The sequence below is a fragment of the Haliotis cracherodii genome, unplaced genomic scaffold, assembly GCF_022045235.1.
Source record: "Haliotis cracherodii isolate W230 unplaced genomic scaffold, xgHalCrac1.p SCAF_39, whole genome shotgun sequence".
Lineage (NCBI taxonomy): Eukaryota > Metazoa > Mollusca > Gastropoda > Lepetellida > Haliotidae > Haliotis > Haliotis cracherodii.
The window spans coordinates 1769717-1793348 of record NW_027266296.1 but is presented as its reverse complement, the minus strand read 5'-3'; the positions used below and the strand labels follow the sequence as shown (position 1 = coordinate 1793348).

General features: G+C 41.5%; 1 protein-coding gene across 1 annotated transcript; it reads left to right on the top strand.

The window, feature by feature from the left end:
• Nucleotides 1-20994, top strand: LOC139478152 (uncharacterized). The gene is made up of 5 exons (XM_071260485.1): nt 1-343; nt 11475-11653; nt 14311-14387; nt 16094-16292; nt 20689-20994. Exons 1-5 carry the CDS (start codon nt 7-9, stop codon nt 20800-20802), a joined length of 906 nt encoding a protein of 301 aa, XP_071116586.1. The 5' UTR covers nt 1-6; the 3' UTR covers nt 20803-20994.
• The last annotated feature ends 2638 nt before the right edge of the window (nt 20995-23632 follow it).

The following is a 23632-nucleotide window of genomic DNA, read 5'->3' as shown; positions in this document are numbered from 1 at the left end:
CTCGACATGAAGACGTTTGAACTAGCTCTGAAGATATTTCGATGTAAACAGAGAGAACTCGTCTTCTTCTTTTTGGTTTGGTTGTCAGAAGTTCATGGTGATCAGAAATCGGGATTCACCCAGAATGTTACGTTGGCTGACAAAGGATTCCCTGTCATACCTGTGTCGGAGTCTGTGTCCAGCATGGTTCACCAGTGTGCAGAGTTCTGCCACAATACATCTTCGTGTCTGTCCTTTACGTATGGTAAAACTGATGGAACTTGTCAGCTTCTCGACAAACGTCTTGTAGAACCAGACAATACATCACCTAAGTCTGGGAATGTATATTATTGGAAGACACCAGGTAAGTTTTGTGTTGCTTTCTTTCCCTATTTTTGTTACAGTTCAACACCGTCCATACAAAGACATCGGTATCGGTGCAAATTGTCAGGAGCAAGATATATTTCTGGATTGGCGAAGCCCTTTAGGAAATTATCAAAATTGACCGTAATGTGTAGTTTCGTTCTTATGACATTAGCTTCGTAATCTAAGGAAATGATTTTACTTGTTAAATCTCACTTCTCCTAGTAGGGGCGGTCGGGTAGCCTAGTGGTTAAAGCGTTCGCTCGTCACGCCGAAGACCCGGGTTCGATTCCCGACATGGGTACAATGTGTGAAGCCCATTTCTGGTGTCCCCCGCCGTGATATTGCTGGAATAATGCTAAAAGCGGCGTAAAACCATATTCACTCACTCTCCTAGTAATTGTCTTTTTTCTGTTTAATTGGTTAAACGTATTAAATTTTGCTTCTGTCTCGATCTAGAGGAGTGTGTGTGTGTGTGTGTGTGTGTGTGTTCTGCATTTTGTAAGTTATTTACGTATACAATCTTAATGTTGTCACCATCGTAACCTGTTTACAGCGTAATATGTTCACGATAAAGTTGATTGTACGTAACATATTAAGCCGACTTGGGCAACAGAAAGCCTATTTGCGCCCACCACAATGCTGTAACGTATATCATCTTAAACGTACAGTCTGAGCACAATTCCAATGGGAGACTGAAAACACACAAGAAAGACGAAAATGAAAAATAGTAATCGATCTGCTAAAAAATATTAACTGGAAACAATGCATAATGTGTACAGAGCCACATGTAAAGCTGCTGATTAATGAAGCAACAAATTGGAGTTCAAAGGATTTTAAAATATACTCAACAATAAAAGTTCCTGTGACACCAATATTTTAGTGTATTTTTAGAACAAGTAAAGTTTGGTTTTCAATATTGTAGTACATGTATGGAATCAAGTCACAAAAACGCAACTGCTACAGAAAAGCATGCTTTCCATGCAAAAGCTGACTTTTAAGCTCGCCCGATTGCATTTCACTACACGCGAATGGGTATAAAAACATGTGCGTGAACGGGATTTCACATGCATTGCCTAGCATCGTGCTGACAACAATCACTCAGAAAAACAACAAAATTACGCAATTAATCAACATTACGAAATGCCACGCCTGTCCGAAAATGCGGGTCTTCGAGCCATTGGTATGCTTGAAGCAGGATCGAGTCAACGTGATGTTGCAAGACAATTTAACGTCCACATAAACACCATTTGGTGTTTATGGCAACGTTGGCAACAGGCGAATGCAGTCAGAGACCATCCCCGGAATGGCAGGCCACGCGTAACCAATAATCGACAAGACAACTGGATTCGAACAACACACCTACGAAATCGATTCCAGCCAGCAACAGTGACTGCAAGAAGCATCCCTGGCCTTCGACGAATATCTTCACAAACCGTACGTCGTCGCCTCAGATGTGCAGATGTGCAGGGATTGTCCCATTTTGACAGGAAACCACCGTCAAGCACGTCTACAATGGTGCAGACAGCCGCCCTCGAACCGATGACACAATGATTGACGTAACGTTCACCTCGACGTCGGTACGCTCGAATCCGTCCATTACTGTGGCTGAGGTGAAAACGAGACTCGTCAGTGAATAGAACTTGTCCCTACTGCATGGCCGTCCAGCGTCCAGACGCTTGACATTTCAATATATACTGAACAGCATTGAAAACGCACCAGCAATAAATCTTAAAATATTACAAAAACAACTTGAGCAATGACCAATTTTGATTAGAACAGACATAAACGGATTATTAAGAAAGACGACAAAGGAAACAGGAATACCACACAGTAATTACAATTACGTCATCAGTGTAAGGAAGACACATAGGGTTAAAATGAAAAGCAAATATCGGGTATGTCCGCCATTGACAGCAACACAGGCCATGCAACGTCTTCTCATTGATCGAATAAGTCTGCGAATAGTGTTCTGGGGCATTCCACTCATGACGTAGTGTATCTTCAAGTTCTCTCAGGTTCTGTACTTGCGGACGACGTGAGAGGCGTTGACCCAGGTAATCCCAATGATGTTCAATTGGCGATAGATCGGGTGACAGGGCTGGCCATGGAAGCAGAGGCACATTATTGTTCGCTAGGTACTGTGTTGAAACACGTGCTGTGTCCGCCCTTGCATTATCTTGCTGGAAGATGTGCATATCCTGGTGCTGATGAAAGAATGGGATGACGTGATTCGCCAATATGTTATTCCTGTAGTAAAGGGCATTAACTCTTCCACGACACACATGGAGCTCTGTTCGATGGTTATGACTGATGCCGCCCCACACCATGAGACTCCCTCCCCCCCCCATCGATCTGTCTGTACAACGCAGTCATTGTGGTAACGTTCTCCACGTCGACGCCACACTCGCAGTCGACCGTCAGCATTCCGTAAATGAAAACGGGACTCATCAGAGAACAGCACACCATGCCACTGCCGCAATCTCCAATGACGATGCCTTTTGGCCCAACGCAGACGTTCATTTCGATGTCGATCAGTGAGTATGGGTCCAACATATGGACGTCGAGCACGTAGCCCTGCTGAGCTGAGACGGCGACGTACGGTGTCAGAGCTGATCAAACCCCGTCGGCCTTGTACGGTTGCTGCAGTCCTGGTAGCCGGAAGTGTACGATCACGAAGATGCCGACGAACAATATGGCGATCCTGACGTGGTGTAGTTACACGACGTTGACCCGGACGTGGTCGATCCCTGGCGGTTGTCTGTTGGGAACTGCTCAGTAGCCTGAGGACTGTTGAATGATGGCATTGAAACCGTTGTGCAACGACTCTACTTGACGTACCAACTTGAAGCATGCCCAAGGCACGTTCACGTTCCTCTGCTGTTAATCGTGGCATTTCTTGTGTCAGTACCCTTTACGTCTGTAGCAACAAGTGATGTGGCTTTTAAAAGTATATCTTTTATAGCCCTATTCTGCATGGTTCCCGTGAAACCAAACACGTTTTCCATGATGTGCTCGCAATTTGTTGCGTTTTGGCGATTTCGCTCACAAAAAAATTAGGAATGTGTTTTGACGACCTGTTCTTCTTCATGCTTCGTCCAGAACGTCGTATATTACTCATTCACTTATATATTTTCATATGACTTAAGCCCGGATAAAAATACATCCATTTTCATGGTGGTGCGTTTTCAATGCTGTTCAGTATATATGCTATATAAACTGACGTCCAAAAGAAACTTTACCAGAATTTGAAATCAGTCTTGTTAAAAAACAACAAAACATACATGCATGAAGTAAAGTGTATTGAGAAGATCGATATATCAACATAATCAACACTGAATATGACAATCATACCGAGACCGAGAATGACGTCAGAGCCCCCCAAAGTTGGGTGTGGTACAAAACTCGAGCTTTCAGAATCATGGACAATAGGCAGAGTACATAAACAATCGTTCACGTTCAATAACAAGTCATTAGTAGCGTGTGTGACCACCAAATGCCTCAATACACGCAAAAACTCTTCGACGCACTGAAAAAGTCAGTCGTCTGATGAGGTCACGTGGGATTTGACGCCATTCTTCTTGGAGAGCCAAGATCAATTCTTGCCGGTTGGCTGGAGAGTGTGGTCGTTGTCGAACACGACGATCCATCAAGTCCCAGAGGTGTTCTATGGGGGACATGTCGGGTGAGCGTGCAGGCCACGGCAGGGCTTTGACGTTGTTGGCTGCGAGGAAGTTAATGACAATTCTGGCTATATGGGCTCTAGCGTTGTCATGCAGATAAATGACACCACGTGGCTGCTGTTGGAGAAATGGTAGGACAACTGGACGAAGAATGTTATCCATGTAACGCTGAGCTGTCAAGTTTCCGTCAACGATGACCAGTGGTGTCCTCTCCTGCCCACAAATCCCTCCCCACACCATGACACTCCCTCCACCATATGGTACGGCCTCCTGCACGCAACACGCCGCTATTCGTTCACCCCTTAGGCGGTAAACACGTTGTCTTCCATCAGCCCTAAACATACAGAATCGACTTTCGTCAGTGAGAACAACCCTCTGCCAGTCACGTCGTTGCCAACGTCGTAAAGTCCGGTCCCATCTCAATCGTTGCGCTGTCAATTGCTGTCCTCTGTATGGCCTAAAAACCGATTCCTTGAGCCCTGAGTCTCCTGGCCACTGTCTGTCGACTAACCATGTGACCCAAGGCATTTGTCGCCGATGACGTCACTGTCAGGAAGCGATTTCGGAGGTGCAAGGTACGCAAGCAGCGGTCATCATGGGGCGTGGTCACCCTGGGTCTGCCTGTTCTTGGCGATCCGCCCTGTCTGTCTGTAACGTTGCATCAAGGGAGCAACCGAAGGTTCGTGCAATATGGGCGTGGGTGGCTCCAATCTGTACCATACCCAAGGCTCGTTCACGTTGTTCGACTGTGAGTCGTGGCATTTCTTTTGTGTGTTTTTTTATCACTGTGGATGTCTGACTTGCCGTTGCAATCGTTTTATACCCTTACCCGCACGTGCATTTGCAGCTGTCCGTGATGCACGTGTTTTCACTTTTTCGCTTGTTATCTCGCAAACATGTAACAGACGATTAACATTTTCTGCATACACTATTGTTGTACTTAGGTTATGTGTTTTAGATAGACTTCATCGAAAAAAAATATACTTTGTCTGAAATTTATATTTTCAGTTGGGAAAGTTTCTTTTGGACGTCAGTTTATTTATATATTCTACAACGACTTTGGAAAATACTCGATTCTGATTGGTCAGTCAGAGAATAGCCAGCGCTGATTGACACAGCTGATTTGGCGGCGCTTTTATTGCGTGAGCAAATTCGTCTGCATTTTGTGCTTGCCAACCAAGATGACAAAGAATTTTGTTTTGCTGATGTCTATCTCGATCCTACAAATGAATATAGAGAGGAAGATTTTGACCTAATACTATGTTGTCTAGATCATTTGGGTGACTAAAGACTAGAAGAACAGAATCGGTTAAAAAAATAGTGAAATAAACAGATGAACGACGTTAGTCTTTTGCTATGTTATTATACGTTGTTTAAAACGTTGATTTAATTACGGACATAATAAAAATTAATTTAAGATGTATTTGTAAAAACGAGTGGTGTCTTTATTGAGAGACGGGCCGCTTCCGTGGTCTTGTGGTAGAGCGTCCGCCGAAAGGGTGGAAGGTCCGGATTCGATTCCCGGCCACGTCATACTAAAAGACGTTAAAAGATGGTACTTGTTTTTACCCTGTCTGGCGCTCGGCATTAAGGGGCTAAAACAAGGACTGGTCGTCTGGGAGTCAGTATACTCTGTCTGAGTGGGGTATTCATGTTAAACTGCGGCATGGTATCTCAGTGAGCTAGCACTATAAATCGGCATCAGTCCGGACTAGTACAAGCAGACTCACACACACACACACACACACCTAGACACACACACCTAGACACACACACACACACACACGCACGCACGCACGCACCTACGCACACGCACGCACGCACACACACACACACACACGTCGCTATGTAAGTGCAATAATCTTGGAAGCGATGTTAAACCCAATTTCACCTCACCTATTGAGAGACGCTGCCTAAAGGCAAAAGCATGCTGACGAGAGCACCCCAAATGACGAAGTATCAGATGGCTCCAATAAAATAAGTCTTGGTATTTTATAATTCGTCTCTATGTAAAAGATGTTATAACATTCGATATGCTTTGAATCAAAGTCGATTTGCTACACAAACAGCTGTGAATTATTTACAATAGATGCCCAGGTGGATAGTGTCGCAGAATAGACAACACTGAAGCAGTTTGCACAAGTCTGAACTTACCTGTGCAGAATTTAATTTACCAATGTGGGGAAATAACAACAAAAACAAATTAACATAAAATTGTATTCGTCTGTGTGTCTGTGTGTGTCTGTATGTGTGTATGTGTGTGCGTGTTTGTATCTGTGTTTGTGTATATCTCTGTGTGTCTGTGTCTGTATGTGTGTATGTGTCTGAGTATGTGTGTATGTATGTCTGTCTGTTTATGTGTATATGTGTTTTTGTGTGTGTCTGTGTGCGTGTGTGTGTGTGTATGTGTGCGTGTGTTTGTGTATGTGTCCGTGTGTATGTGTGCGTGTGTGTTAGTGTGTGTCTGTGTGTTTGTGTCTGTGTCCGTGTGTGTGTCTGTGCGTGCGTGCGTGCGTGCGTGCGTGTGTGTGTGTGTGTGTTTGTGTCCGTGTTTGTGTCCGTGTGTGTGTGTGTGTGTGTGTGTGTGTGTGTGTGTGTGTGTGTGTGTGTGTGTGTGTGTGTGTGTGTGTGTGTGTGTGTGTGTGTGTGTGTGTGTCGGCCTTTATGTCTGTATATGTTCTACACATACCTATACATGTATGGAATATTAGTTACAGAAAACATAATGTTATATTACTTCATTTGTTTAATGTAATAAGTCATTTCACAATTTGTCTACCTTCTAAAATGTATACCTTCCAACGCATGAGTATGCGACTTGTTTAGTCAGCAATGTAACCAAATGGACAAAGGTAGCAAAAGTTGTTCAGTAACATTTCATCTGCACTTATTTCCAGAAGCGTGTGTATTGACTACATATTCTCTTTAAAACATACCTTTCCTCCCGATTGGTATATAAATACCAAAATAATTATGGTATTTATGTACCAATCATACCAGAAGCCGGTGCATGAAATTAGTTCGATTTAGTTACAAAATTAATTAAAAGGTCTAAAAACTTTCTTAAATCATGCTTTATGTGCTCTGGTGAAATCACATGTTTTTACTGTCCAGCGAAACATGGATAGTTGCTATATACCAGCTTCCGTTTTGGCATGGTTAGTGCTTACCACGTGTGTATTAGCCCACGTCTTGGCCAAACTGACACATATACCAATCGTTATTCTAAATATCCTGAACATGATTCTAAACGGGGCGGTCGTATTAACGATGGTACTTGTTGTTACCCTGTCTGGCGCTCAGCATTAAGGTGCTAAAAGTGAGTGAGTGAGTTGGGTTTAACACCGCTTTTAACAGTATTACAGTTATATCACGGCGTGTCAGCTTAATGTGGGAGGAAAGCCCGAAGTGATCCAGGTCTCAGACGTTTACCACTTCGGTGAAACCCACGAGCACGGGTATGGTGCTGACAAACCTAGAAACATAATCGGGGCGAACCGGGATTCGAACCCACAATCATAGGTTTCTGGCGTGCCCAAGGGATGCAACTCTACCCAGCAAATCGCGGCGCCTTAGACGACTGGGCCACCCGTGCCCACTAATGTGCTAAAACAAGGACCGATGTGCCCGAAGTCAGTATACCGTGTCTGAGTGGGGTATTCCTGTTAAACTGTGACATGGTATTTCAGTGGGCAGGCACGAAAAAAATCAGCATTAATCCTGGCGAGTAGAAGCAGCCACACACACACACACACACACGCGCACGCACGCACGCACGCACGCACGCACGCACACACAAACACACGTGCAAGTCTCTATTTAAGTGCAATAATCTTTCACGAGACGTCAAACTCCATTTCACCTCACCTCACGTAGACCATACACAAAATTCATGGGACAAGGAACGTGTTTTGGGTTTGTATCCGGGATCTAAACATTATTTAAAAGTACAAGACACTGCAATGTCACGGAATCTCTGGATATGCACATTCGTAATATTATCGTTGCAACTAAGGCTATTCCATGCTCAAACAGATGACAATAAGGCGTGACTTTAAAATGACTCGAAAATCAATTATCAACAGAACGGCTATGCGGCAACCAAACAATTTCAATACCAACCTCGTCACAGGCCACTTAACCGTCATGGAAGAAGATTCAGTACCTTATTGAGGACTTTTCCCAAGACTATATATTTTTCTCAGTCTGCTTATTGACAGATATAGCTTCCCATTTCTTGTCATCGTTCACAAAGGTATTGTTGCCATGGGGTTGCTGCATATTGTATGTTACCTCGTCTCCACATTACTATTCAGACGGGAGCTTACGTCATTATCCACAAACGCCATGCCACCTTCTTGTATTTTTCCAGACATCGATACTGTCAGGAATACATTACATATGGATTGCAATTTCTTTTGTTTTTTAAACAAAGAATAAAAAAAGTTGCTATCTATAAAAAAAAAAGTGTCATGTATTCATGTTCTCCCAACTTCTAAATGCCTATCAGAGACTTGATACGGTCCTGGTAACGTGACTAAGATTCAGAATATATAAAAATAGTTTAAACCAGAATCAACTCATGATCATTTTCTCAAAAGTATCTCAAAATGGATTCTTGCTTACGCTTGCACTAATGTACTCGTACTGTAGGAAACGAGTCGTATCACATACCTTTCCTTGATCGCAGATTCGATCCATGGTTTAGACAGCACCATAACCGTTCACACGCCTTCCACCATATTCGTAACGTCTTGAGCATAGATCAGTGAGCCGGTATGTGTGTGTGTGTGGTCGTGGGGTTGGGGTTGGGGGTCGGGGGATGATGATGTTTTTTGTTTGGAGACGAGATATTTTTCGGCTACATCTTACATCTACAAAACCAGATACATGTATTTGTTTCATTAAAACTATCTGAACGTCTGAGACCTGCATCATTTCGGGCTTTCCTCCCACATTAAGCTGACACGCCGTGATATGACTGGAATACTGTTAAAAGCGGCGTTAAACCCAACTCACTCACTCACTGACCTGATTCATGGAACATGATTGACTTGCAACAAAAAAATGCGAAGCGCAGTAAATGACCGAACTATGCGAACATAAATAAATTGGGAATCAGTAAATGACCACACACGATTAATCAATACATAATATACTGAGTCAAATTAAAAACTTCACATTTTTAAAAGTAATCCCATACATGATATACAACGGACAAATGTATCAGAGAAGGTAATTTTTAATCATTAATGTCCAAAGAAGGATTTAATTAACGGTGGTAACCATAATTCGTTCCAAGCACGGTATTCGGTAATAACATCAACAGTTTAAATCATAAGTCCCAAGCACGAGAATCTGATGGCACACAAGTTCAGTTGCGTGTATGGCCACCATGTGCGTTGACAACTGCCACACAACGCCTCCGCATGGACCTTGTGATGCTTGTGAACACATGATTGGGAAGACGACGCCATTGTTGCTGCAAAATGGTGCCAAGATCTTGCAAATTCTGTGGTTGGTTCTGGAGAGTGCGCAGACTTCTGCCAAGAGCATCCCAGACGTGTTCGATGGGATTGGGGTTGGGAGACTTTGACGGCCAGTCCATGACGTTGACTCCCGCATTCTGAAGAAAATTCCTTGTCACAATTGCTGTGTGGGGTCTGGCATTGTCGTGTTGGAAGATCAAACCGGGTCCATGTGCTGCCATTAAAGGCAGAAGTTCTGGTGCCAGTACCTGGTCGCGGTAAGCAGCAGCGTTGAGGTTGCCACGGATGACAAGAAGCCTGGAACGTACATTGCCACAGAAAGCACCCCACACCATGACACTCCCGCCTCGAAATCTGTCAACTTCCTGTACACAACACTGGGTGTAACGTTCATGACGGCGCCTCCACACCCTCGCCCTACCATCAGCAAATCGAAGATTAAATCAGGATTCATCACTGAAGACGACTTGATTCCAATTCTTCTGAGTCCATCGTAAGTGTCGATGTGCCCACAATTGACGTTGACCTCTGTGTAATTGAGTCAGAATCGGCCCGCACTATGGCCGTCGATCTTGAAGGTGAGCAGTTCTCAGACGGTTTCGAACAGTTTGCGCACTCAGTCTACCCCTAAACAGTTCACTTCTGGTTGATGTAGCCGTCAAAAATCGGTTACGGAAGTGACGTTAGACAATCTGACGATCCCCTGCATGTGACGTCACACGTGGTCGACCTGGCCGAGGGCGATCAGCGGTGGTACCCGTTTGCTGTAGACGCGTCTGTAAATCATAAACAGTCCGTCGACTACAACCCATCGTCCTTGCGACTTCAGTTACGGACGTTCCCGTCTGCAACATGCCGATGGTACGCTCACGTGGCACGTTTGAAAGGCGAGGCATGACAAATGGCCGTAAAGACTTTTGTTTTCTTGTGTTTTTCTTTGTTTGGGTTAATGACTGCAAACAAGTATGGCTGAAAACACGTGCGGTATTATGGCCACGTGACCAGTTGCACGTGAAAAAACACTTTTGCCACTATAGTGCTGTGCACATGATTTTGATCGATTCGCCTGCACAAAAACGGGTGTTATCTGAAGACAATACGTGGCCATTACTGTTTAAATACGCAATAATGGCCCACAATGATAACTGGTCAAAATGTTAAAATTTTAGCATTGTGAAGTTTTTAATTTGGTTCAGTATATTTAGTCACACAGTCTTAGGTTTACAATTAATATAACATTAACACAGGGTCAAATGGTGGCAGCAATCGTGTGTTACAAGTTTTGGAATTATCGGGTAACGTTCAGAATATTGTCACTGTTGAATGACTTGTAACAGGCCTTTCTCTGTTGTGGGATCCAGATTATATTAGTGTTGGACTCTGGCAGGAGTTCGGCGTTTCAGCTCGGATATACAACTGCACTTAACAAGTAGATTAGAAACACCCGAATCGCCTGCTTGTCAAATTTATATACGTACAGCTAAGCTTCTAGAAACTGTCCCATCCAGAAATTTTATGAACGATCATGTCTGCCATGTTTGTCAAACAACGAGGGGAGGTAACTCTAAATTCTACTCACCCGCTACCATCGTAAGCACTCGAAATGTTATCAGCGCTCGTGTTACTGTTCACCACAAAGGCAGATTTTCTTGTTCTGGAAGAAAACCATTCTGGAAAGCTCCATTCGCTGCTATTGGTCTGTTCAAATCTAAACACGGCAGACTTGATACTAATATTTTTCTTCAAATAGTTCAATCATTTGCTGCAATTGATATTTACTACAAATATATTTACAACAGTTTCTACTGCCATTAAAATTACTTACACAGAACACAGCACCCAAAATAATATTGGACCTACCTCACGCGGTCTCTCTGTACGGTGCAACCTCTACAGCATAGCTTTAGTTCCGCTAACTAGTCCAAAACAACATTGTTCTCTGACTTGTGTATTCTTGCAGACACCACCACCTGCCATATTCCATCGGCCGTTGTCAATGGAAGGATAGTCTCAATAGACGGGCAGGCTGAAGGTTCTAAAGCTGAGATTACCTGTAACGACTACAACTTTCCGACTGTGGAACACCTCCAGTGTGGATCTTCAGGAACATGGGAGGGGACAGAGTCGGCATGTGCAACTGTAAGTGAGCGAGTCCGACAAATGTAATGCCGTTCTGAACAATATTTCAGTTACATCACGACGTGTCAGCTTTATGTGGGAGCAATGCACCGAAGTGAGGCAGACGTTTATCACTGCGGTGAAACCACGAGGTCTATTGCTGACAAATAGGACCTAGAAACATAATCAGGGCAATTTGCGATCCGACCCCATGAGCATAGGATTATGGCACGCAATCGGGACCACAAATCTACGCAGTGGATAACAGCGCTTTAGCAACTGGGCCACCCGTTCCCCAATTAGTGCAGCCTAATGACCGACTAAGTGAATGAACGCGTTAAGTCGCAGTCTTCAATATTCCAGCTTTGTCACATAGGCCGGTAAAAGGTTCTGTCTGGACCAGGTAGACCGGTGGTTGGTGGCATGAGCAACGATCCGTGAATGCGGGTACTATGACGCACAATCACCCACATCACACATTGTGACCACGTGGCCTAATTATAAGTTTATGTTGGGTCCATTCTGACCTAGAATCCTCATAGTCCTGAGCCATGCACCAAAGTTATAGGACACCTCCTACATGTGTGCAATGTTGAATAATAGCTAAAGAAAGTAAGAAAGTTCATTCTATGAATATGTACATAAGGGCTGGGACGGGTAACTCGGGTATCCGGGTCGTGTGGTCAATGAGTAGGACCCGGGTACCTACAAGACTACCCGGACCAGTGGTTAGTCACGTGATATATTGTTTAATGACACAAATTATCAAGAACTCTATGGTTACACTACAAGTCACTAATGTTCGCATTTCTTTCTGACTATGCACCCATTCCTTCTGATTTTTCATATTGTTGAATAAAGATTAAACTTAATTTAACTTCAGTGTATGAATGACCAGATTGTTTAATACGAGTACATAGTGGTTATTCCCAATACAGGCTATATACCATCCCAAAACACACAAGCGTGATAACCTCTTTATCATATAATGTCATTTTTCAATTCTGTACTCGAGAATTTCTTCCCATCCCTCACAAACATTACCTCAACATTGTACTTTTCTTGGAATGTGCGCACAGATATATATTAAGTAAGAGGGTAAGTGATGTGTCAGTCGGACAGTGACAGTAGCCAATATAGTTCAAACGGAAACCTGTTTCCTTTACAGTGGCGAACTGCATATATGCACAACAATCGCCAACACAAATTGTTTTTACTTGCCTTTCGCGGCAATCCATCGGTCTGTCCGCTAGAGTAACTGCCCTTTATCAAAGGGAAGCTACTCTAACCATAGTCTATGTGACGTCACGGCCACAGTCAGGCGTTGAATGTCGGCCTGTCCTGTCATAACGTTACGAAGTGCACATAGCGACAAAACGAATTCGAAACAAGGTTAAATTCAAACATATTTCGGCCAAATCCAACTGTTTTTGTTCGTTCTCCATATAAAACAACTGTACCTTTTAAAAATTGTTTCGCCATATGGAGACAGAAAAGTTCGCACCTTTTTAACGCTACATGACACAGAAGTATCGAAGTTTGTGTGTTCTTCTTTATTTCGTATTTGATTGATGTCAACTCGTACGAATACCAAATGCAATCTCGATTGATATATGTCATGTCCGTGCTTCACATCGAAACTAAACTGACGGGCAAAAGAAAGTATACACCCATGAATGACGGTAGGCAAAATTATAAAAATGATTATCCGACGATGATGTTTTTGATACGGGTATCGTAGTTCTGTTTTCGACATTAAGTCAGATGCGACTCTTTTCAGCGTAGTAACGTTTTGATAGCGTTTGTAATTGTTGGTCAAATCCAGTTGTATGTTGTGGTACTTTCTTTTGCTCAGTAGTTTATTGGATGTTGTTGGGCGTATATTGACATACAAACACCTTGTATCTAGTCATCCAATGCAAACTGTGGAACTTGTTGCCCTCGACAACGACAACACTGAATCCGTTTGAAAGTGGCAACAAGAACTTTGTATGTAATTCGGTATTCGTCATTCGTCTTTCACGCTCCTGGTTGACAAACAACGAACTATGATTCGTTCAAATATCACTGCTGAATAATGAATTACTTATTTTTATGTTTTTCAACATCCACATACCATTTCGACTGTCCTTTTCCCCTCAATATCGAAGAAAAAACTGATTTGTTTGTCATATGGATATCTATACCCAAAAGCACAGAAATCGAAACCATTCCGCATTCTAGCAATGTATCTTTTCTTCACAATCAACACTGCTCAATATTGAAACACAAAGTTCCTCGTCCTTGTCGTACCAACGGCAGACATAACGGCAGACATAAGTGGTGACATCACTTGGACGAATGACAAAAGGGATTTTGTAGAAAAAATATCCCGACTACAACCTTTTTGTCACCGAAAAATCTTGCAAAACAATATGCTCCGTATTGTTGGAAAAATTAAATTGTCTGCCACAAAAATTGCATTGTTACAATGAGTTTTTTCAAAACAAATATTTTGGCTCATGGTTTTGAAAAAAACCAATATCTTCTTTCGCACCTGTAGCTGAAGAATTATCTGGTCTCAATACAAAATCCCAGCTGGATTATTGTAAATCCTTCTCGCTCACGCACTCACTCACTTAACCATTTACTCATGTCCGCAAATAGATCGTAACTCACGCACTCTATGTTTGTAACAGGACAGGGTTTCCACAGCAGGGAAGCTGTCCAAGGGGTCGTGTGTCAGCCTCATAGGAAGACCTACAGAAAACACATCGTAAGAAACACTTGACTTGCCTTTGTATGTGTTTGTGACGTGTGCCACCGGTGGGGCAGGAAACACTTACCTTTTCACTAACATCTGGTACGGTATCATCACTACTTGATAGTGATTCATAAACAGATGATCAAGCTATAGCCGGAATAGTACAAATGGACTCTACATTTAGCAGAAACTTCTAATTGTTATCGGGGCGGTCGGGTAGTCTAGTGGTTAAAGCGTGGGCTCGTCACCCGGGTTCGATTCCCCACATGGATATAATTTGTGAAGCCCATTTTCCGATGTTTCCAGTCGTGATATTGGTGAACTATTGCTAAAAGCGGCGTAAAAACCATACTAACTCACTCTAATAATTATCGTCATTGTTTTGTTATTTTTATTTTCATATCTCCGTCACAAAAAATCAACATCAATAAAACAATAAACTCATTGTAGTGATAGCGTCCTACCTGTCATTGAGATGATCTATATAGTACTACAATAAGAATTCGTTTAGTCGAAATCGAACGAACCATTGAGAATATACGTATACCTGATGTGTCGATTTCCTCAAATGTATTGATCTCAATTGTCCTCAATATCGATACAATTCTGGGGGACGATTCAATTACAGTACGGCAAACATACGGGTACCTGTCTGTTTGTAATTTATTCCCGAGGCGACGGTTAGGAATATCTTCCCTGACTTTCCCACACCCCTACTTTCCCATATGCGACAAAACATTCTTTTGTGAAAAGATATGTGAAAAAATATAAGAAGACCTCGTTGTCTTTCACTTACCAAATAAAGGCTTATCGTTCAACCTTTTTGAATTTATGAACACAGTAAATACAATATTTTGATAGCGATTTGTAGTAGGTATCGTAAGGAAAATATTTGACTCATGACACAGTTAAGATCTGAGGAGACATTGAATAGAAATAATATATTCAGTGTATTGTCACCCATACTAGAAGAAGCATGTCAGATAATAGATCCTACCACCCTCACTCTTCCCGCAATCGCATATAGTTACTCATCAAAAATGGGAGGGCGTAGTGTGACGGACGTGGAGGATCTTCATTGCTTTTTACACTTTCACACACATTTATTGTCTGATGATCCTCTTGTGAAGCATGTCAAGATTCATGATGAAATCAAGGCATTTCGCCAAGGAGCCAAGGATGGGTACATACAACTCAGTGTCAATGTTGATTTTGTTGATGGTTCTGTATTATTGGACGGTACAGAAATGAGTGTCAACCCAGCGAAGTGCCATATCAAATCGGTCCAGACTCAGTTTTTCAAGGAGAGGCTATCTGAACAACCAATGACGAATTTATATGCAGCGTGTTGAGAAGATCAGCAACCCTACAGAGTCCTTCGCTTGGATGAAGTCGGCTGGCCTGAAAAGTGAAACAGAATGCTTTCTGTTTGGTGCTCAGGGCCAGTCACTTTCCACTCGAAATCGTCAGTGTGTGATTGTGCATCAAAATGTGAATAGATTATGCAATGAATTTAATAAATACATTGTCAGTGGATGCCCAGCTCTGGCACAAACACAGTATTGGAGTTTGTGTGATGATCTGAGGCTTCGGGCAGGTTGATGTCTCTGTGTTAAATCCATCAAATCAGTTCATTAAATTTGTGTCATGAAATAAACATGCCAGGAAATCAAAGCTCTGTGCAAGCATTATTCCTTTGATACTAAGTTTCGTTTTAGATTCGGTTTCCGATTGCTGACAGGCACCAGCACCTACATGCTCATCAGCATTCGTTTCACGACACAGGGTACCAACGAGATCGTCAGAAACACATTTATCAACGGCTATGGAGCCGAAGAGAGAGCCAGGGATCATTGGCCGTTTGTTTTCAACGAGGAGTTTAACATGACAATCTGTATGGAAGAAACACTTTACAGGGTAAGTCATATAGGGGTGAGGTGAGATGAAATTGGGTTTAACGTTGCGTCCAAGAGTATTGCACTTATATAGCGACGTGCATGCACGTGTGTGTGTGTGTGCCTGCTTATACTAGTCCGGACTGATGACGATTTCTAGTGCTAGCCCACTGAGATACCATGCCGCAGTTGAACATAAATACCCCACTCAGAAACAGTATACTGACTCCGAGCCGACCAGTCCTTGTTTTAGCCCCTTAATGCCGAGCGCCAGACAGGGTAACAACAGGTACCATCTTTTAACGTCTTTTGGTATGACGCGGCTGGGGATCGAACCCCGGACCTTCCGGTCTCCGGGCGGACACTCTACCACTAGACCACGGAGGCAGTCCATATAGGGATGACTATTAAGGGCTTTCATAATGTTTTGCCGCCCATCAGTAACCAAAATGATGTCTGTTGCAATTCTTTATTTTCTTCCTATGTTTGTTCAGGTGAACGATTTACTTTTCCTATGATGTGTTTGTGACGAGTGCCAGCAAGAAACAAGATCGATTGCGAAATAATTACATTATAACAAATACGGAGATAAAAGTAACTTGTTATAGACAAAACGAAATAATGAAAAATTGGGTTTTACCCCCATACTTTGTTCGCTGGTCATGAGATACAATCGAGCATGCTCTTTCTCCCAAGGCTTCAAAAAGAGTCATTTGACTCTTGCTCAGAAGTTGTATCATCGAGGTAACAACAGCCAAGGCCTCAGAAAAGCTTTCAAATCGGTTTTTTTGGTGGACAGGTGGAGGATATGTCCAAATTTGACGCATCGATGACAAAAATGATGCAATTCCCTATTCTGTCTTATACCACACGTTCCCGTGTTTTTACAGATGACTTGTCTTTGCATGTGTTTGTGACGGGTGCCACCGTGGGGCAGGATACGCTCACCTTTTCGCGAATACCTGACTATCATGACTATTTGATAGTGATTCATAAACACATGTCCATGATATAGTTGGAATCGTACAAATGACTCTGCTTTTAGCAGAGATTTTAATTGAAAATGGAAAGGGTTTTTGTCGCTCTTATTTTAAATTGTTCGTAGTTTGATCATTCATAAACATCATTAATCATACTTTGTATTTGGTTAAAAATTGCTGAGTGGTCTGACATTTCGCAGTGGTATGGCATGGTCTTTAGGTTTTGTGGCGACTTGGACAATCAAAGAACTATTTGCACCCAACAATCGAATGTTTTTTTTAAGAAGACCGCACTGAGTGAAGAAAATGAAATGATGAACAAGTCTGATTCACGATCTAATTTATTAATTAAAACAACAAGTAATCACTATTTCATTTCTGAAAGGTAAGAACTCATTCCGAAAAAAAAACAAAGAAAGGAAAAATGTTAAAATGGTTTAAAAGTCAATACACAATGTATGTATACATTTCACCTATACAATATATCAAATTTTCCTGATGCAGTCATGAGGTCTAACTTTTCCCGCAGAATTAAATAACATGTGTGCTATAAGAGAAAATGGGATGACTTTCTCGAGTACTGTACTTCTTAAATTATATCTCATATGATCGTGGCTTGGGCATTCAATTAAATAATGGTTCACTGTCTCGAATCACTTTCATTAACCCCCCTTAGAGCTTGAAGAATAGCTGATGCTAAGTTCAGCAGTAAATACTGAGAGATGGTTATTTACCTGTACACACTTTGAAATGCAAAAATCCGAAATCCAATATGCCCGAGCTGAACGTTCCATGGTCGAATCCTTGGAGGCATCAGTAAACATGGGCGTGAAGGCGTAATGTTAAGTGATGGTACTAACTTTGAGTATGTCTTGATGTTTGCTTTTCTCTGACACCATGGTAGTATAATTTCCCGCAAATTCCGCATCAGTAGACGTTCTTTAAAGTCGATTGAATTTGAAATATCTTCATCGCCATCCTCATCATTATCACTATCTATATTGAAGCGATTTAAAACCAACGAGGAGCTCTGTTACAACCCGTTTTGTAATAAAGTTGCAAAGTGTAATAATTATTACAAAACGGGTTGAGAGTCTTATTACAAAGTGAAATGCACATAACAACTCGTTTTGTAATAAAGTTGCAAAGTGTAATAAACTTGGTGAATGATGCTTAAAGTGTGCAATTGGCACCCATACCTTGCTTATAAGTTCAATTAGGAACACAAATGGTCTTGACGTTAAGATTGGTCGTCATCATATCTACTTTGGATGCAAAGTTGACCTAACATTGGAATCGTTTCAAAGTGTAATAACTATTACAAAATGGGTCGAGAGTCTTATTACAAAGTGAAATGAACATAACAACCCGTTTTGTAATAAAGTTGCAAAGTGTAATATACTTGGTGAATGATGCTGAAAGTGTTTAATTGGCACCCATAACTTGCTTATAAGTTCAATTAGGAACACAAACCGTCTTTACGTTAAGATTTGTCGTCATCATATGTACTTTGGATGCAAAGTTGACCAAACATTGGAATCGTTTCAAATTGTAATAATTATTACACTTTGCAACTTTATTACAAAACGGGTTGTAACAGAGCTCTCCAAAATACAGCGGACGAACACTAATACCATACGCGTGGCGCGAGAAGCCCGCGAATACAATAGAATACAGGGCAACAAATAGTGAGTGAGTGAGTTGGGTTTGACGCCGCTTTTAACAGTATTCCAGTTATATCGCGGCGTGTCAGCTTAATGTGGGAGGAAAGCCCAAAGTGATCCAGGTCTCAGACGTTTACCACTTCGGTGGAGCACACGAGCACGGGTATGGTGCTGACAAACCTAGAAACATAATCGTGGTGAACCGTGATTCGAACCCACAATCATAGGTTGCTGGCGTGCCCAAGGGACGCAACTCTGCAAAGCAAAACGCGGCGCCTTAGACGACTGGGCCACTCGTGCCCCCGGCGCAAAATAAGCCAATATTTAATGCTGAAGGTGATATAAGCTTACCTTGGTGATACAAAACTTCTATAAAAACCAAACAGCATTCATTCTAACCACTTATAACAAAACAAGCGAGAGAGACTGACAACACGCCCGACCTCGCCAACAGTCTGAAGCCATCTCCTGAAACGTCGCAATCTGCTGTACAGGGTGATGTCCCTTTCTTGTATGGCGTCATTTGGTTGTGGTTCGGTTCACAACGATAAACGCTGTTTGACCTATACCCGTATTGTGTGTTTCAACAAACTGAAAAATGACTCATGTCATACTTTTATTTTCAAGACAGGCATTGATTTATGAAAATACAGTTCAAATCCTCTGTTTGCTCTGATCATGATCCTCGGTTTGTCAGGGCAGTAAACATACAGTGCAACCGCTATAAACGGGGGCGGTCGGGTAGCCTACTGGTTAAAGCGTTCGCTCGTCACGCCAAAGACCCAGGTTCGATTCCCGACATGGGTACAATGCGTGAAGCCCATTTCTGTGATATTGCTGGAATATTGCTAAAAGCGGCGTAAAGCCATACTCTCTCACTATAATTTGCAGAGTCACTTCAGGCGTTTTTCTTCCATTGCCCACGTGTGATAACTTAAATATAGTTCAAAACAGAACACACAACCAACTAAATCACTGCGTCTGCAGACAGAAATGATTAATAACAAAACCATTTCGATTTTCCTACGAAATCTGCTTGTCCACTGGGCGATTCCGACTATATCATAAGCATGTGTTAAAATCACTGTAGTGATGACGCTTGGTTTCATGAAAAGATGAGCGTATCCTGCCCCAACGGTGGCACGCGTTACAAACACACGCAACGGCAGGACAAGTTTTCACCTGAAAAAAAGTAGAGGAAATGTCTTCCACATGTCAAATCTTAAAGATTTTGAAAGCTTTACTGAGATATTGAATGTTGTAGCCTCATACAACTTTTGAGCAAGATTAATATGACGCTTTTTGATATCTTCCTCGAAGGAGGATGCTCGATTGTACCTCCGAAGCTGTGAAATGTAGACACCAAAGGCTGGAGCTGCTGAATATATTGCCCGACATAAAAGTGAAGTTATGAGAAAGTTGAAGTCATCCCTCTTGTCATACAGTCTTGTGGAAAGTTTTTGTCACTATGAATCCTTATGCTGATGAAACAGACGAGGCGGTCTCACTATTCTCTTTTTTCTGGTTCACGTGGATAAATAAGCATTGGAACAGACGGATCAAATCTGAACATATATTGTAATGATTTGAATATAGATGCATTTTCATTCTTTTAACTCGATGTGCGCGATATATGTTATCCGTAGTTCCAGACAAGCGTGGTCACGGGATGAGACCATTGTCTCGATAATTATGTTGTTGAGAACATAAAGTTACATTATCTTAATTAAGTTTGATTCAACGGAGTTCAGTGATGCATGCATATTTCTTACAGGCCCTCGTCAATGGCGCGGACATATTCACATTTGTGTACCGTCAACCTACCATCGTTGTCAGCGGAATATATTTCTTCGGAGATGTTGCTATGAGAAAAGTCGTCTTCATCTAGCACATCAGGCTTGGGGAACGACCGTTTAATATTCTGCGTTGGGCGCTGGAATTTTCGTTCCAGACAATACTTTTTCAACACATTTTTATGTCTCTCGAAAGAGGAGCCTACTAGAATGTTGTACCATTCTACTTTATTGCTGTACCGCCCTACTTGGTTGCATAATCACTATCCTTGCTTTCAGCAACATAATAATTGGTAGTAACATCAATATCGCCGGTTGTAATGATTAATTCTTGCATTTGGTTTTAACATTGATATACTAATCTATGACTCCATTACTCTTGATTTTACTACCATCGTACTTGGTTGTAAACATCAGTATACTTGGTTGTAACATCGCTGCACTTGTTTGTAACATCGTTATTCGTGGTTGTAACATCATTAATGGTGGTTCTAGCATGATTTTTGGTTGTCACATCATTATGCTAGGTTGTAACATCGCTGTACTTGTTTGTAACATCGCTGTTCGTGGTAGTAACATCGTTATTCTTGGTTGTAACATTATCCTTGGTTCGTAACATCGTTATGCTTGGCTGTAACATCGTGCTTTGTTGAAACACCGCTATTCGTGGTTATAACATCGATATTCTTTGTTGTAACATTATTCTTGGTTTTAACACCGCTGTTCGTGGTAGTAACATCAGTATGCTTGGCTGTAACATTATGCTTGGTTGTAACACCGCTATTCGTTGTTGTAACATCAGTATGCTTGGTTGTAATATTATGCTTGGTTCCAACATCGATAGTCTTGGTTGTAACATTCTTGGTTTGTAACATCGTTATGCTTGGCTGTAATATTACGCTTGGTTCCAACATCGATAGTCTTGGTTGTAACATTCTTGGTTTGTAGCATCGTTATGCTTGGCTGTAATAATATGCTTGGTTGTAACGCCGCTATTCTTGGTTTTAACATCTATATACTAATGGTTGTAACATCATTAATGGTGGTTCTAACATTATTCCTGGTTGTTACATCATTGCTATTTGTTGTAATATCGATATTCATAGTTGTAACATAATCATGCTCGGTTTTAACGTCATTAATGGTGGTTGTATCATTATTCTTGGTTGTAACATCGCTATTCGTGATTGTAACATCATTATACTTGGTTGTAACATCGCTATACTTGGTTGTTGTATAACAATGCCTGCCTACTCGATATGATTCGCCGATTGATGTTTCTTTTGTCGGCATGTGGCACTGTACATGACTAAATTGACATTACTGAATAAGTTGATGTAATAATGCCTATCATATAGAAATAAAATTGACTTGTCTACATCACATGGTGTAATGTTTCTTTAACGTACGTTTTATTATCTACGATGGAAAACTATTCGATGTTCGTGAAAGATGGTGTGAATATTAACATCGCAATCCTGAAAGTGTACATGGTTGTTCGCAAACGTTGATTTACTGTTGACAAACGTTGATAAATTGTTGTTCTTTGACGTCATCACATTGATGACGTCATGTCCTTGAATGTTTTCACGTTACTCGGCTTGTGTTAGTCAGCCCTCGTGTACGCTACAGCAATTTTTTTAATTGTTTTCCGCTTCACTGGTCGTCCTTCGCGGTTCGACTTTCGTTACTTTCGGCTAAAATCGTAGGTTCTAATTAACATTTCAGGGGATCAAAAAGTCGAAAACACCCGAAAACCTGAAAACGCATGATGTTCTGTCATCCCATGAATGTTTGATGAGTTTTGATTGATTTCGTTTTCTCGAATAGTCCCTCGTGAGTGAGCGAGTTAAAGATTTATGTCCAAAGAGTTAGCTACCAAGATGATACCGCAAAAAACAAAACAAAAACACAACAAAATGAGATGTGTTTGATTTTTCACAGCCTGCTGAGAGAGTTTTTCGCCCCAAACAGACATGAGTATTTATATAATATATTTTATAAAATATTAAGATTCAGCATCACTAACCTAAGATTCAACATTTTCATACACTGATACAGCATCACTATCCTAAGATACAACATTTTCATACCATGATGCAGCATCACTATCCTAAGATTCAACATTTTCATACAATGATACAGCATCACAATGGCAAGAGTCAACATTTTTATACCATGATACAGAATCACAATGCTAAGTTGTAACACTTTCATACCATATTACAGCATCGCTGTGCAAAGATTCAACATTTTAATGCCATGATACAGAATCACAATACTAAGATGTAACACTTTCATACCAGGATGCAGCACCACAATGCTAAGATGTAACACTTTCATACCATGATGCAGCATCACAATGATAAGATGTAACACTTTCATATCATGATACAGCATCACAATGCTAAGATGTAACACTTTCATACCATGATGCAGCATCACAATGATAAGATGTAACACTTTCATATCATGATACAGCATCACAATGCTAAGATGTAACACTTTCATACCACGATACAGAATCACATTGCTAAGATGTAGTACTATATATTATGATGCAGCATCTCTATGCTTAGATGTAACATTTTTTAACAGCATCACTGTGCAAAGAATCAACATTTTAATGCCATGATACAGAATCACAATACTAAGATGTAACACTTTCATACCATGATACAGCATCACAATGCTATGATGTAACAGTTTCATACCACGATGCAGCATCACAATGATAAGATGTAACACTTTCATACCATGATGCAGCATCACAATGGTAAGATTTAACACTTTCATACCATGATACAGCATCACAATGCTAAGATGTAAGATCACTATGCTAAACTACGGTTTGTTAGCTGTCGTTGGTACAAACCATTCTGGGGGAAATGAATAATGTGACGAATAGACTAATATATAGGAATG